At 49.6% G+C, this 15045-nt stretch overlaps 2 protein-coding genes across 5 annotated transcripts; both read right to left on the reverse strand.

The window, feature by feature from the left end:
* Positions 1 to 289: 289 nt before the first annotated feature.
* Positions 290 to 1531, reverse strand: LOC136360628 (placenta-specific gene 8 protein-like). 2 transcript variants are annotated; one of them, XM_066318027.1, is made up of 4 exons: positions 1412 to 1531; positions 1062 to 1186; positions 611 to 714; positions 290 to 448 (listed from the first exon to the last, which is right to left on the reverse strand). In XM_066318027.1, coding segments are annotated over exons 1-4 (342 nt in total). In that variant the 5' UTR covers positions 1524 to 1531; the 3' UTR covers positions 290 to 447. The 2 variants fall into 2 exon arrangements, with proteins under 2 accessions (XP_066174124.1, XP_066174123.1); XM_066318026.1 differs by lacking the exon at positions 290 to 448 and having other exon boundaries at positions 607 to 714.
* On the reverse strand, positions 1470 to 8884 carry LOC136360625 (placenta-specific gene 8 protein-like). 3 transcript variants are annotated; one of them, XM_066318025.1, is made up of 5 exons: positions 8763 to 8884; positions 6481 to 6608; positions 6232 to 6356; positions 5502 to 5605; positions 1470 to 1562 (listed from the first exon to the last, which is right to left on the reverse strand). In XM_066318025.1, coding segments are annotated over exons 2-5 (345 nt in total). In that variant the 5' UTR covers positions 6596 to 6608; positions 8763 to 8884; the 3' UTR covers positions 1470 to 1561. The 3 variants fall into 3 exon arrangements, with proteins under 3 accessions (XP_066174122.1, XP_066174121.1, XP_066174120.1); XM_066318024.1 differs by lacking the exon at positions 1470 to 1562 and adding an exon at positions 5082 to 5233; XM_066318023.1 differs by lacking the exon at positions 1470 to 1562 and having other exon boundaries at positions 5498 to 5605.
* Between the last annotated feature and the right edge of the window lie 6161 nt (positions 8885 to 15045).

Raw genomic sequence — 15045 nt, forward strand, 5'->3', positions numbered from 1 at the left:
AGGCATCCATAGGGATGGGTTCAGTGCTCTTGGGCCTCTCTGAGCAGTGGGCAGTGCTGTCACCAGCTCGGCACGTTGGTGGTGTCCACAGAGAAGTTGCTCCCATAGCAGATTTGGCGTTTGTTTTATCTTCTCCTCACTAAATTTTGTGGTCTGGCCTCATTCCAGTGTGGGTGTGCAAGAGAAAACCTCCTTTACCTGACAGCCTCATCATGCCTCTGGCCACACAGCCTAGAAAAGTACAGCACTGATTCTGATGCTGCAGAAAGACACAGAGACAGAAATAACACACGGGAGGAAGACAATGCTTTTAATTGCTGGCTTTACCCCGGGAAGAGGGGATCGAGCACAGCAAAGGCAAACTCCTCATGGTGCACGTCCCAGCATCCAGGGCAGTTCCAGCTGCTGCCTGCAGTGTCTCCACAGGGTGCACTGAAGGTGGCAGCATCTGCAAAGGGATAGGAGAGCAGGGTCACCCTTTCCTCAGCCATTACTGCCCCGGCACTGCAGCAGCCCTGTGTCTGGAGGCGTCAGAGGAAAGGGAGACCCCGGGAAGCCACTGGGTGCTGTGCAGCAGCGAGGCAAACCAGCGCCAGCAGCTCCAGCTTACCAGAATATGCCCATCTCCTTCCTCCGGTTGATGTCTCTCTTCAGCTGGCAGAGCGAACACGGGCTGCACCACATGATGGAGCAAAAGTCTCCCAGGATGGAGCCCTGTGGAGTCCGGGACATCGCATAAAAAACCCCTTCCCACACCAAACGTTGAGCCTTTCAGCCTTTCTATTTCATGTCGCCAGCACCCCATGGCAGCTCAGCCGGGCCCCGCAGCACCTCGCTGCTCATTTCCAGCGAGGACTGGCATGAAGCAGCGTGTGCTGGGGTCACCTCCAGCTCACAGTGATGAGGCAGATGTGTCCCTGGCTCCTGGCCTGCTGGCACACCCATGAAACTCCCCGCATCTGCCTTTCCCCTTGGGCACCCCTTTGTCCTTCCCTGAGCCTCCACCCCAGCACCCATGCCGTGGCTGTGGCCACTGTTGGGACCCTGAGCTGGTCACGGACCGGGATGTTGTATCTGGTGCGGTACAGGGTCCTCATGGCCACGCTGGAGCCGCACAGGCAGCACTCGTTCATGTCCCCGGCCACTTGGCAGTTCAGGCAGGGCAGGCAGAACATCCCACAAAGACCTGTGGGACAGTGAGACGTGGGCTCGGCTGAGGGCTGCAAGGACGGAGGGAACGGGGAAAAGCCAGCCGGTAGCTGTGGCTCTTGACATCAGGCAAGAGCTGCTCTGCCTCCAGTACCCCCAGGAGTGGGGTTTGCAGCAGGGGTAATGCTGCAGGAGGAGCGGGGTGAAACACCAGAGCACACAGCACGAGCAACAGCGGCATGAGGGGCAGGGCTGTACTCACACACGCCGCAATCGGAGCAGCAGTCCATCAGCCCTGTCTGCCACTCCCCCCGCTGCTGCTGCTGGATGACTGAAAACTGGGGTGGGACAGTAATCACAGTTTGAGAGGCCATTTCCAGCAGAGGGTCAGGTCCCTGCAGGCAGTTTGTGGTCTGGAAAGAAAAGCAGAGGAAGATGCTGCAGGTGTTTCTGAAGTGGGTGTCTTGCTCGGGCTGCTGCATTCAAAGAAAGAGCTCTCTGGGGAGTCCCCACTGCCAGGGTAATGCCACCCTCACCACAAAGCGGGGCACAGTTCTGCCAGAAGCTGCCATTACCCCTGAAGCAAAGCCTCCCCCAAAACCAGTCTCCCCCCAAAGGCAGCAGCACATCATCCCTTGCCTATGCAAGTAAAACGCTTCTGTGAAAACAGAGGTCCTTCTGCTTCAGAACTGCAGTGCTTCAACACCTCAAACCTGTCTTCTCATATCCATGTCATCTTTCATCGTGGTAAAATTATTTCGTATTGTCTGTGTAAAATTGTCTGCGTTTGGGGATGGGTTTTTTTGTTTGTTTGTGTGTTTGTTTGCTTTTGTTCATGATCACAGTCTGCCAAAGTTACTACTGCTGAGTTCTAGCCTTCCCCAAGCTCTCAGGAGTCACCTTAGTCTTGGCTCTGTTCTGGGGGAAGCTCGGCCAGTTTGCTTCCCCCTCTGCCTTTTTTCTTCACTTGCCTTCTTGGTGTGCTTCAAGGCAGTGAGTTTTCCTTGTCTCTTTCCATCACCCAAAACCCTGTCACCAGTTCCTACCCCTTCTCCACTTGACTGCCTGTGCCAGCACCTCATCCTCCTCTTCCTCAGTCAGTGGGGTCACCATGGCCTGTGGAGTTCATCCCATCCTTCCTCAGCAAGGGGCTTCATCCTCTGAGAGTGGGAAAGCTCCTGCTCCACAGCATCATCCCCAAAATCACCTGACCAATGTAATAACTCTACCTGTACCTCCATCACTCCCTGCCACCCCTGCAAGGCACAGCGCCAGCTTCTGCCACTCTCACTTTTCTTTCTGGAGCTTTAATTAAAACAAACAAACAAACAAACAATAGAGAATGCTCCCGCAGGAGAAGTTCCATGCAGACACACTCCCTGCCCTGTGCCCAAGCTCTGCACCACTTTGTTAAGCGCTCTAAGAGGATTGTTTTCACATCAGAATTGCACATTTGCACAAATCTAAGTATGAAACAACACAAGAAATGGGCTGGAACAATTACTGTGCCCAGCACTCTGATGATGCCATTGAGCTCATTAGGCACGTCAGAGTGGCACCGGCTGTGGCATTGTATTTGTACTGACTAATGCCAGCAGGTGGCAAAGGGTTGATGGCTCTGCTGGCAGCTCTTGTGACTCTCCAGCATTTATAGACACATCCCAGCTGTCAGACATGGCTTGTTGCTGTAGGGCCAGCCCTTGTTACTGGTAGTCCCAGGAAGAGAAAAAAGATTGTTGAAATATGGTGCAAGAAAGAAAAAAGCTGGTAAAAATCTCCACATGGTTTGCTCCTGACTTTTTGCAACTTCCTAGCTGGGCTGTCCCCATCTGAGACACCTGTGAGTGCAGCAGGGGACACTGCAACCATTGTCCCTCTCCAGACACCTCCGGACCCTGCCTTGGCCAGCTGTCCCTGTTTGTTCATCCACGAGATCCCAGGTAATTCCAGCCTCCTCTGCAGCCAGTATACCACCTCCTGGTGTGCCAAAACAGCATCCCCTTCCAGAAGCCTTGGCATACGATGATTTAAGATGCAAGAACCAGGAGGGGCAGGAGAGGAGGCAGAGCATGCAAGGCTATGCAGTGGAGAGCCCAGCACGGGACTCCCGTGCAGCAGCAGGGTTCCCAGCAGCAGGCAGGACCACAGAGACCACAGAGAGAAGTGTGCACAGGAGCAGCAGCAGCAAGAGAAATTTTAGGGGCAGGATCTCTCCAGTCAGGCTTCCCCTCCCCAGGTACAAGCACACCACATCCCTGCATGGGTGGAGGCTGCAGTGCAGAGCAGGCAGCAGCCTGGAGAAGCCTCTGCCACACACTCACCCCCCGAGAGATTATCCAGGCACAGCACACCAAATGTATCACAATTCTACAATTCACAGCCCTATGGCATCACCTGCCATGCTGGAATGACTGATGGGGACAAAAGGATCCTGAGGCACATGCAACCACATTTCACCAACAGCTAAGGTCATAAAGCAGCATCTAGAGGCACTATATGTGCTCAAATGAGCAACACAGTGCAAAAACTGCTGTCCTCTACCTCTGTTCCCCACATCTGTCAAGATGCCATCAGCAGCACCCACCATGCTGTGGTTAACCCAGAAGCAGTTTTCCAGGCAGAAAACCTCACCTTTGTTTCCAGCCCTTCCCCTTGCCCAGCATCACTGCTTCAGCCACGAGCAGTTTCCACACCACAACCAAAGCAAAGCCGTGCCATACGTACTTTCCAAGCTGTCCTTGTCCCAGTAGGAAAGAGTCCTTTTCCTGGTTCTCATGCTTTATATGGGCTCTGGCAAATGACCTCTGCTCCCTCTGACTAACAGAGCAAATGCCAGTCTAGGTGCAGCTTTGCACAATGGCAGCTGCCCTGCTTCATTCCTGCTGTCTGCCCTCCCCTTTTCCCACCCAGGTGTTCTCCAAGCCCAGAGCCCTGGTGGGAGAGGTTCCCAGAGAAGGGCAGTTTCCTTCCAGGCTCCTGTGCTGCCAGGCTCCAGCTTGCTGCCAGGCTCCATGTGCTGCTGCAGGAGCAGCACCTTTCCTTTGTCAAACCTGAGCATCTGCAAGAACCGCCTATAACTGCACTGAGTGACACAGGCATGGTCTCTCTTAGACTAAAAATGCAGTTTTCTGCATTGCCAGGGATCATCCATAGGACCGTCTGGGGTTTAGGCAGAGTGGAGTGCCACCACACTCACTCACCCTGCAGCATGGATGGAGCCACTACTTGCCATTTGAAGGTTTTGTGGTGAAGGCAGAGTGGGGTTAAAAACCCAGTCATATTCTCCTTAAGGAATGAAGCTGGGACAGTAGGGATCAAAAGTCCTTTAGCATTTCTCTTGAGAATGATGGAGAGAGGGTGGGTGCAACCTCCACCTTCTGGATGGGAATGCAGGGCTCACAGCCTAGTGCACATGGGCTTTGTAATGCCATGCAGGAAGATGCCACTGTTTGTCCCCGAGAGGGCACAGATCACCCATGACCCAGCCAGGTTTTTCATTGCAGGTGGGGAGGAATTCATGCTCAGGGTCCATATATCTTCAACACTGAGCTGAGCTGGTGCCAGGCAGCCCCAAATCCCCGTGCCTTTTTATTCAGAAAGGTGGCACTGACCAACAGCCCTGGACAGCCACCTGAGCCACCACAGCAGGGGTAATGCTGGGTGGCCTGCAGAAGTCACTTGCCTGCAGGAAGACCCATCTCTGCCCTGCAGCAGTAGTCATTTTCCCTGAGTTTGCAATTTGGATGAGCAACCCTGACCTTTCAATGTATTAAATATCCTTTCTAAAAGCTGATCCAATAACAAAATACTAGTGAAAATCTCTCTCTGCAGCAGGCACAGGGAAATCTCAGCTACACCAGGGGCTAATGAGATAGAAGGAGCAGGAGAATGATGGGTGCTCTCAGGTAGTGCAAAAATGACACACAAAGAGGTAGGAAGACAAACTCAAAACTTTATTTCTGCAGTTAATTAGGGAAAATCAAATGCAATCAAGGCAAGCTCCACGTGGTGCATTGCCCAACAGTCAGGGCAGCGGTGACTCCTGCCTGCAGCAACTCCAAGGATGCAGCAAGGATGGCAGCATCTGCAACAGGGTGGGAGAGGAGTGTGAGGGACTGGGCTGTGCCTCACCACTTTCTGTGTGTGCCCCCAGTCCTTCCCCCTCCACCCTGCACAAGGTCCCCAGTGACATTCTGCTTCAGGACAGGTCATTCTTGTCACCTGTCCATGGCCATTTCCCCACTGCAGCAAACTTTGTCCGGTGTCAAGATGTTGGCAGGAGAGGCTCTGGGAAGTCGCCTGGCTGCATGTGACAGCAGTTTCATGGACCAGCACCAGCACTCCCAACTTACCAGAATATTCCAAGCTCCCTCCTGCGGTTGATGTCTCTCTTAATTTGGCAAACAGAGCACATGAGGCACCACATGGTGATACAGTAGTCAGAGCAAATGGACCCCTGTTAGGGAGAAACTGGTTAGGGACAGAGGCTTCCCAGAAGCCACGTTCCAACCACGAAAATGTTAATCACATTCCAAATCAAGTATTCTTTTGTGCTTGGCAGGCTGCAGCATCCTGAGAAGAAAACACTGAAGCCCTGGGCTGGCAAACTCCAAGCACCACGAAAAGGAAGGAAGGAGCCCTTTGTGGAGGCTGCAGATAGCTACTTATCTTTTGACTTCTGAGCTTCAGACTGGGAAGAAAAATGCACACAGGAACAGACAATTTGGGCAAAGTGAACTTAAGCCTCCTGGTTTGCACTCGGGATGGCAGCAACCACCACCCCTGTGGAAGAAACACCCTTACGTATATACTGTCCACCTTTCTCCCAAACCTGACTGTGGATCTTTATCCGTGTAATCAGCTTCACCTATTCTTTAGTCAGCCCACAGTTATCTCAAGTCTTTCCCATCTTTCAAAGCTCAAAGGAGGAAGCAGCAGCTGAGGTGGATACGAATGGGGAAAAAAGGGCGAGTAGAAATCACTGCTGCCCTGAGCCCCTCCTTTAAGCGCAGAGAGAGGCGCCTCGGGGGCATCCCGTCTTTCGGGCTCGCAGCAGGGTGAGGGGGCAGGCTCCGCACTGACCGGGATGTTGTATCTGGTGCGGTACAGGGTCCTCATGGCCACGCTGGTCCCACACATGCAGCACTCGTTCATGTCCCCGGCCACTTGGCACGCCAGGCAGGGGAAACAGAACATCCCGCAGCAGCCTGGCAGGGGGAGAAACACAGCACTGGAACCACGGGAGCAGCTGGGAGAGCCAGGCTGCACGGCTGCACAGCGGCAGGGGCCGAGCAGCGGGAAAGGCAAGGGACGTGTATCCCAGGCACTCACAGACGCCACAGTCGGAGCAGCAGTCCATCAGGCCCGTCTGCCATGTGCATCTGGAGACAGCGGACATGGCCCCGCCATACTGCGGCTGGATCGTCACTACCGTGGGGACAGCCATGCCAGGTCCTGCTCTGAGAGAGAGGAAACTGGACAGTCAGTGACCAACAGCTGGGACAGCCATGCCAGGTCCTGCTCTGAGAGAGAGAGGAAACTGGACAGTCAGTGACCAGCAGCTGGGACAGCCATGCCAGGTCCTGTTCTGAGAGAGAGGAAACTGAACAGTCAGTGACCAACAGCTGGGACAGCCATGCCAGGTCCTGTTCTGAGAGAGAGGAAACTGGACAGTCAGTGACCAGCAGCTGGGACAGCCATGCCAGGTCCTGTTCTGAGAGAGAGGAAACTGGACAGTCAGTGACCAGCAGCTGGGACAGCCATGCCAGGTCCTGCTCTGAGAGAGAGAGGAAACTGGACAGTCAGTGACCAACAGCTGGGACAGCCATGCCAGGTCCTGCTCTGAGAGAGAGAGGAAACTGGACAGTCAGTGACCAACAGCTGGGACAGCCATGCCAGGTCCTGCTCTGAGAGAGAGAAAACTGGACAGTCAGTGACCAGCAGCTGGGACAGCCATGCCAGGTCCTGTTCTGAGAGAGAAAGGAAACTGGATAGTCAGTGACAAAACTGTAGTCAATCTGGACCTCCAAGCAAACTGGTGGCTACCATCCTTCAGCAGCCCCTCTTTTGCCCAGCTCCCTAGCTGCCACTGGAGATGGTAGAGCATAACCATATCTTGCCTGCTTTTCTAGGTTTTTGCATTATCTGTCTTTTTAATCCAGCCTTCAAAATAGCATCAGGTCACTGATGTTCCCCATACTCCAGCCCATAAAGGCTTTGCTAGTGCTTAGGCATGGCTCATTCCCCTTGTGCTGAGCTGGGCTGGGCAGTGAACCCAGGCTAAAGGGAGTGCCTTGGGCATTCCAGTTGTTGCCTTGGTGTATTTTACACAAGTTGGCTTTGGCATGGCCCGGAGCACATGGGAAACACCTGTGGACTCCATTTCCTCATAGCAAAGCCAGGCTATGCACAAGATAGATACTATAGAAAACCCGTATCTCTGGTTTCTTGACATAGGGAGCCAGAAAGCCAGAATATCAGTGTCTGAAGTCTGACACCCTCTCCTTGCCTTCCTGAGGTTAAGCAAGTAAGTAAACCTTGAAAACCAGTAAGCTTCAGGCCTAAATAATAATAATGATGAAGATAATAGTAAGACTATCAACAAAAACAATTCCTCTCTGCTTCTAATTCCCCAGCCAAGTAAAAAAGCACGAGGTATTTCTAGGCAACAATTCTAAGAAAGTTTGGGCTTGGGTGAGGTTGTCTGAGATAAACTGCCTGCTCACATCTGCTGAAACTTTTTTCTTGGGTTGGTTCATTTTATTTGTTAGAAACAGCAACTCGACAAAGGCAGACCCACCCTGCTGGGTGGTAGTTCCTCCGCCTCCTTCTCCTCCTGTTGCTTCTGAGCTCAGAAGCCAGAATAGAAACTGAAATGAAAGAGGGATGCTGGGGGAGGGGGAGCACCTTCTTTCTCCATCCTTTGGAGTAACGTGTGCTTCTCCAGAAATCCCACTCCTGGCTGCAGCTGGAGGTGATATCAAGTGTGTGTGTCCAGAGGGAAGTGGAATGTCTCTGCCTACTCATAGCTTCCCTCTGCCTGCCCACAGCTGTGCCACCAACATGTGGTGAGTCTCTCTACACTTTTACAGTGTAGGCACAGTGTCCTCTACACAAGTATTATTCACCTATTTTCTTCTCTCCTATCTGCAAACAATAATGAAGAGTTTTAAGCATAGCTGCACTTGCCACTGACAGCACACCCCACTGAAGGGACAAGCAAGCACACAGGGAGACCAGGTATCAAAAGCCATCAATATCTGAGCTTCTGGCAGGGCAGCTCAGTTTAAACACAGAGTTAAATACCAGTCAGATTCCTTCAACACACTTATGCAATTGTGTTAGCATCAGAAAGCAGCAAGCAAAGGTAAACTCTCCATAATCCAGCTCCTGTAAATAGCTTTTTAAAAGCTGCCCCACACCACCACTTCCCCAAGTAGGATTTACCAGATAGTTACATTGATTTATGATTTATATGTTGAGTTATATTGATAATTATTTATATTTTGTGCTGAGCAGGAAAAAAAGAAAAGAAATTCACTACTTTGACAGTATTATCCCACTCTTCCCAGGCTAACAAGTTACTAATATTCCCACACTTTTAGAGAACTAACCTGGTGAACAGCCTTGATCAGTGCAGGCTTCCTCTTCAGCTGTGACCCTCCAAAAAGAGGCTCTGGCAAAGACGAAACTTACTCCCTCAGTAAGTTATTGGCAGCCAGCAGTAAAAAAAGTACAATGGGTGGGAGGTAACCTGGAGGGGGAAGTTATGAGCTGTGCCCTTACAACCACAGACTTTAAACATGAGGAACAGAGCCATTTATTTTTCTTTTTCCCAGGATTAGTTATTCTTTATTAAAAAAAAAAAAAAAAGATGTTTGCATGTTTATTGTCATATTCCCCTAACTTTGCCCACATGTTGTTGCTGTTTGGGAGAGCGCAGCTCTGAATTATGTACTTTAATCAGGACAGACATTTAGGTTTTCATTTCTCAGAAAATACACCCCACATGGAGGCTTTGCAAAAAATGAGGCGGATTCCCTAAGTGCTTGTCACAAGCCATGTAGAACAGCCACTGTAAAATTAACAGAGCACTTACCTTACACACATAAATTTCCCTTTATGAGATTATGATTATTTATGATATTTACAGTTTCTGCACTAACATGCCCCAAGTATGTAACCACTCATGCCCTGTGCAAGTCATGACAGTTTTGGATGCACTTGCACATTTTGTGGAGAATCTGTGGCACTGGGACAGTGCTTTTTGTTTCTCAGCAGGATGCACATGGTGTGCAGAGATCTCAGAGAGGATCTGTGTGGCTGCTTTCACAGGAGCAAGTTCGGTGCACCGCATGGGAAGTGCTGATGGTGAAATTCCCTTCTCTCTTCCCCTCATGAAGAACATGGAAAGGAGAAGTTCAGGCTAAGCTTCGATAAGACGACTTTGTCAACAGGCTGGGATTTAGGGTGCTTTAAGCGAAGCTTTTTACCAGTAGTGCTGCTGAGAAAACAGAGAGCTGTGCCTTGAAATGCTTCCCTTGGCTCCCAGCAGGTCCAAAGTTTAAATGTGTCTGCCTCTGCTTTACTACGGGGCTGCCTGGCCGCTCCCTGGCTGGATCATACACAGCTGGTGTTTTCTGTTAAGAACATTGCAACAGGCTGTGGAAACTGAAGTTTGCAAAAAAACTGTATATGAGTAGCTTCTCCCTAGAGGAGGAGATATCCCACTTGCTGGCTGAGTCTCGTAGCCTAGGAGTCTGCTGGGGAGGAGCGAAACAGGAAACTGGAATGCAGTCAGGGTTTTTAGGTGGTGAGAAGAAAAGGCTCCAGAGAGACCTCAGAGCACCTCCCAGTAGCTAATGGAAGCCACAAGGGAGCTGGAGAGCAACTTTTCACAAGGGCATGGAAAGACAGGGCAAGGGGGAATTGCTTTTAACTGAAGGAGGATAGGTTTAGATTATATTACAAAGAAATTCTTCATTGTTAGGGTGGTGAGGCACTGGCACAGGCTGCCCAGAGAAGTTGTGGATGCCCTATCCCTGGAAGTGTTCAAGACCAGGTTGGATGGGACTTTGAATAATGTGGTCTAGTAGAAAGTATCCCTGCCCACAGCATGGGGATTGAAAATAGATGATCTTTGAAGTCCCTTCCAAACCAAGCCACCTGATGATCATTTCCAAGAAGACAATGGAAAAATTCTGCTGGAATCAATACTCACCAATTTAACATGTACCACAGTAAATGCAATACTGCTGAAGATTCAGGAGCACAGATTAAAAGAATCTCCCTTAACACATTTTTGCTTTCTCTGCAAAGAACAAATTATGGATTATGTAGTCTACCACTGTATTTTGTGGAGCAGTTCCAACCAGAAACTCATTTATTCCAGTTTGGGCCACTCACACGTAAATGTTTGTGCCTGGTCTCTGTACCACTTCAAACAAGTCCAACCTGCAGCTTCAAACATGACCACAAATGAGCAAAGCCACCTTCCCCAGCATGCTGCCTTGTGCTATTTACACAGACTAAGGTGTCTTGAGTGATGAGAGGTGTGCTCATTCACAGAGGGTCCGTGAATCCCATTGCTGTGCAGGTCAGGGGGGCTGCCTGGCACAGAAGGGTGCCTGGGGGCCTCTCTCCAAAGCTCTGGTCCCATCAGTTCTTTCCAGAGACAGAGTAACAGTCTCAGGGTTCTGTTTCAGACATGGAGAAGGGCTTCTGAATCAGAAACTTCACCTTTTTTCTAGATGTCTCCACAGCTTCAATGGAAGAGCTTGTTACCCACAAACTTTGCTTCCTTTCCACAACTTGAAATGGCTTAGGCAAAAGGGAACTTCCAGCAACTGTAAAAGCTGCAGGAGAATGGAGTTGAGTAAGTGCAAGGGGAAATTTTCACAGCCATTACAAATATAGCTGAGGGTGAGGTGCACATCTCACTGAAACTGAAGCTACTGCAGTTGGTACAAGCAGAGAGCTGCTCCCATGTCTGCACATCCCCCATCTCTCCCACACCTGGGACACTGCACACAATGAAGAGGGTCTGCTAGGGAGACTGGTCAGACAGAAAATGATGCTGTGGCTGGGAGCATGCAGTGCCATCTGGGCAAGGGGCCTGAACTCCCTGTGCCACAGGCACCCAAACTTAAAGTCCAGCACACAATGTAGAGCTCAAGAGCTCACAGCCAGGGCCAGGAGTACCACCAGCTTCGCAGCAGCTCTCAGCCACAGCTCGTCAGAGCTAAACAGAAGTAGCAGGTGTGGTTTCAAATCCCTCCACAGTGGCATGCTAGTGCTGGCAGTAGGGTGTCACAAGATGTTTCACCCATCTTGTGTGAGAAAGACATCACACCTCTTCTGGCTGAGCTTCTGCTTTATTTTCATGCTTTCAGCAGGACCACTCATTCTCCAGCTCACTCAGATTTACAGGATAATGCCCTCTGGGAACCAAGATTTATCTCAGGAGCTCACAAGGTAAAAAACAACGGAAGTAAAAATCAACAAATCAACCCTCTTGTAACAGACAGACCAGTCCAACTAATACACTTTGTAGTCTGCTGCTTCATTAACTCCAATATTCACTGAGTTGCACCTGCACACAAGCAGAACTACCAGAGGGTGCAAGTGTGGATCCACCTGTCCTCATCCCCACTGCCAGAGAGTGCCGAAGAATCTCAGCAGTTCAGCTGCTCTTGGGTCACCTCCGGAGGCTTTCCAGAGTAAGCTGACCCATGACTAATTTCCAGCTTGGACCTATGCTCAGTGCCCTTTCTATGGCAGTTTTATCCCAAGCTGACAGCTTCTGCCAGAACAATTCAGGGGATGATGGACCTTCCCTTCTGCTGTCTCTTGTGTCTGGCGCAGGTGGTGTCCTTTCTTTAACACCTGAGCAGGAGCTGAGTGAACAGCCACACAGGATGCCTCATGAAGTTAATCCAGCATTAACCAAAGTGCTGGCAGAAGGACATCCAACACACTTTGCAACAGTATTCGACAGGTGAAAAATATATTTTCATGTATTGATGTTATTTAGCAGAATAAGTTGTACTGGGGATTAAAATTCCTACTAAGTAATAATAATGATGCTTTTTGAGACAGATGGGAGAAGGTATTGAGAGCTGAACCAGGAGAGATGATGTGCAATATGGGGAAGCTGCATGGCTCCACACCTGCTGCATGTACATGACCACAAGTCCTCTTCTGAGGAGAGCTTTGCTTTTCCATGGCAGTCTCATCACCCAACATGCTCACCCTGATGGAAGGGTAGGTTATAACCTCTGATGGAAGTTCCCCAGCTGTTTAACCTCCATTTCTCTTAACGTGGCATAAATAAATCAGCACTGAGCAGCTCAAATTCTTGAAGGCAATTTTTTTGCCTCCCACTTTCCCTCTTGCCACTGATTTCTCAAGCAAATCCTGAAGACAGCAGATACAACACTTGCTGCCTTTGCACCTGCCCACACAGATGCTTTCCCTTTGTGCATGTCCCAAGATCTCAGAGGATCCCTGGCAGTATAGCAGCTCACAGCTGGGCTGAGAGACATGGGAAGGAGTGAGAAAACACCTCCCCCATCCTACCCAGCACATGAGAAAAAAGCCACCAGTAGTGGTCCAGTAGAGCACATTCATCAGATAAAGACACAACAAGGAGGAAACTCTGTAGGTGCCAGAGTCCTGCTTGGGGCTGAGCAAGCAAAAGTTTATCACCTGTCACCTGGGGGAGGAGGCATGCACTGCACACCAGACCTTCAGCCTGTCCTTTACCCAGCCAAGAGCAACCTCAGCCCCACCAGCTCCAGGGACAGCTCGTGCCTACCCAGCCTTGGCTTTCTGCCCTGGGTTTTCCTCCCAGGGAGGAGGCAGGCAGGAAACTCCCACCCCTCATCTAATGAATATAGTTGAAGTGACACTTTAACACTTTACTGTGATGTGCCAATCCTTCTTTTACTGCCTTGCTGCACCCACTGTGTGGTGTCACGCACGCAGAACTGTGGGGAGAAAAGGGAAACTCAAGGTGCCTTCCAGCAAATGCTTAAAAGCACAACAGTAATGCATGTTATGGTGTACATGAAGTCTGTGCTTCCCTCCATTTTCCTCTCGAGTTCTTTTATTTCCATTTATACATATTCCCTGTAAAAGTGGCTAATAGCATGACAGAATTTGGGGCAAATAAGCTCTGATGAAGCTGAAAATCTGTTTGACAAATATTTGGCTGTGCTGCAGCATGAGAGGCAACACAAAATGCACACAGGTTTTTCTAGTGAGCAGCCACCTAGCAGTGTTGAAGTTTCTCCCCAAAGCAGGCCCCTGGTGTTATGTATTGCTGCTGCTTGTGAGGTTGAGCATTGAACATTAATTGAAGATAAAATTATTTCCCTTCAATATCAAATCACAGAAAAAACATTTATGTTGGAAAAGACCTCTAAGATCATTGAGTCAAACCATTAATGTAGCACTGCCATGTTCAGCACCATGTCCCCAAGTGCCACAACCTCACACCTTTTGAACACTTCCAGGGATGGTGATTCCACCACTTCCTGGGCAGCCTGTTCTGATACGTGACCATTTCAGCAAAGGAATTTATATCCAGTCTAAACATCTCCCAATGTAACTTGAGGAATTTCCTCTCCTCCTGTCACTTGTCACAGCCAACACCCACCAGGTCACAAGGTCCTTTCAGGGAGTTGTAGAAAGTGAGATACTTTACATTCAGAGCTTTGACATCAGTGCAGGAAAAAAATAAGGTCCTGTGGAAAGGGTGGGCCACTGCTTTCCCCCACTGTCCTTACAAGTGTTACAGGCTTGGTTCTGTTCTTTAAGCAGTTGATACAACTTGTTTTATATTTGGTATATTTTATTTTATATTTTGGTATAGATTTGGTATATTTTCATTTTATATTTTAATATTTTATTTATTTTATTTTGCATTAGGTGTATTTCCTTACGACTGTACCTGTCACAGGTAAGAAGCTCTGCCCTTTGGAGGAACTGTGTTTTGCAGGTGCAAGAATTCAGGAGTGGCTTTGGATTTTGTTTTGCATTAGGATGGGAATTTCCACCCCAGAAATTACAGTTGTATTGTTAGAAGCATTGAACTTGGCATGAACACTGTTCTTTTGTTGTTGGTTTTGTTTCGGTTTCTTTTAAGTGTAACAGACCTCTTTCTGCTTTGTTTAGACAAAATCACTCCTGTACAATGGCCTGGAAGTGGTGTTGTTTGGTGTGTTTTTTTTTAAACACCATCATCCAGGAAAAGAAAAATGTTGTAAAACCAATTAAGTTTTTTGCTATTCTCTACCAGCAATTCTGGTACTGTATCTAGCACACTGTGTTAAAACTTGGTCTGGTCTTTTGCCTCCATCACAGAATGCAGGGAAGTGTTGCAGGAAAATCAAAATCACCTCTTCAGTATACCAGGAGCCTTCAGCTAGCATGTACACTTCTCATTATCCATGGCTGGCTGAGATGCACGTTTTCTTGGCAGCTTTCTTTTGAAGCTCAAACGGAGCCTCCCTCCTGGTATTTGCACTGTGAAGTGTTTAAAAATCCATCAATGGCCCTCTCCTAGGCTTTGCCGAAGTGGAAATAGAAACTGAGTGCCTTTTTTTTCCAGGTTCATGTCACCAGTGGCTGGTGAGATGCCTGACCTAGTGCCCTGGTGTTGCCAGGCCAGCTGGCACGGGCACTCCGGCTGCTTGCACGGCACAGCTCCCGCAGCAGCTACTTGGGAATAGAGGGAGGGAAAATCCTGACCCCCTCCCATTACCAGCATCATATTTACCAAGAAATACTAAGAGCAGAACCCCAGCAGAGTTTGCCCTGGGTGACCCTCCTGTGAGTCTTCTCCCTGGGAAAGGGGAGTGTGAGAGCTCCGTGTGCCACTGTGCAAAGCAGGCT

The sequence above is a fragment of the Sylvia atricapilla genome, chromosome 4, assembly GCF_009819655.1.
Source record: "Sylvia atricapilla isolate bSylAtr1 chromosome 4, bSylAtr1.pri, whole genome shotgun sequence".
NCBI classification, from domain to species: Eukaryota; Metazoa; Chordata; class Aves; order Passeriformes; family Sylviidae; genus Sylvia; species Sylvia atricapilla.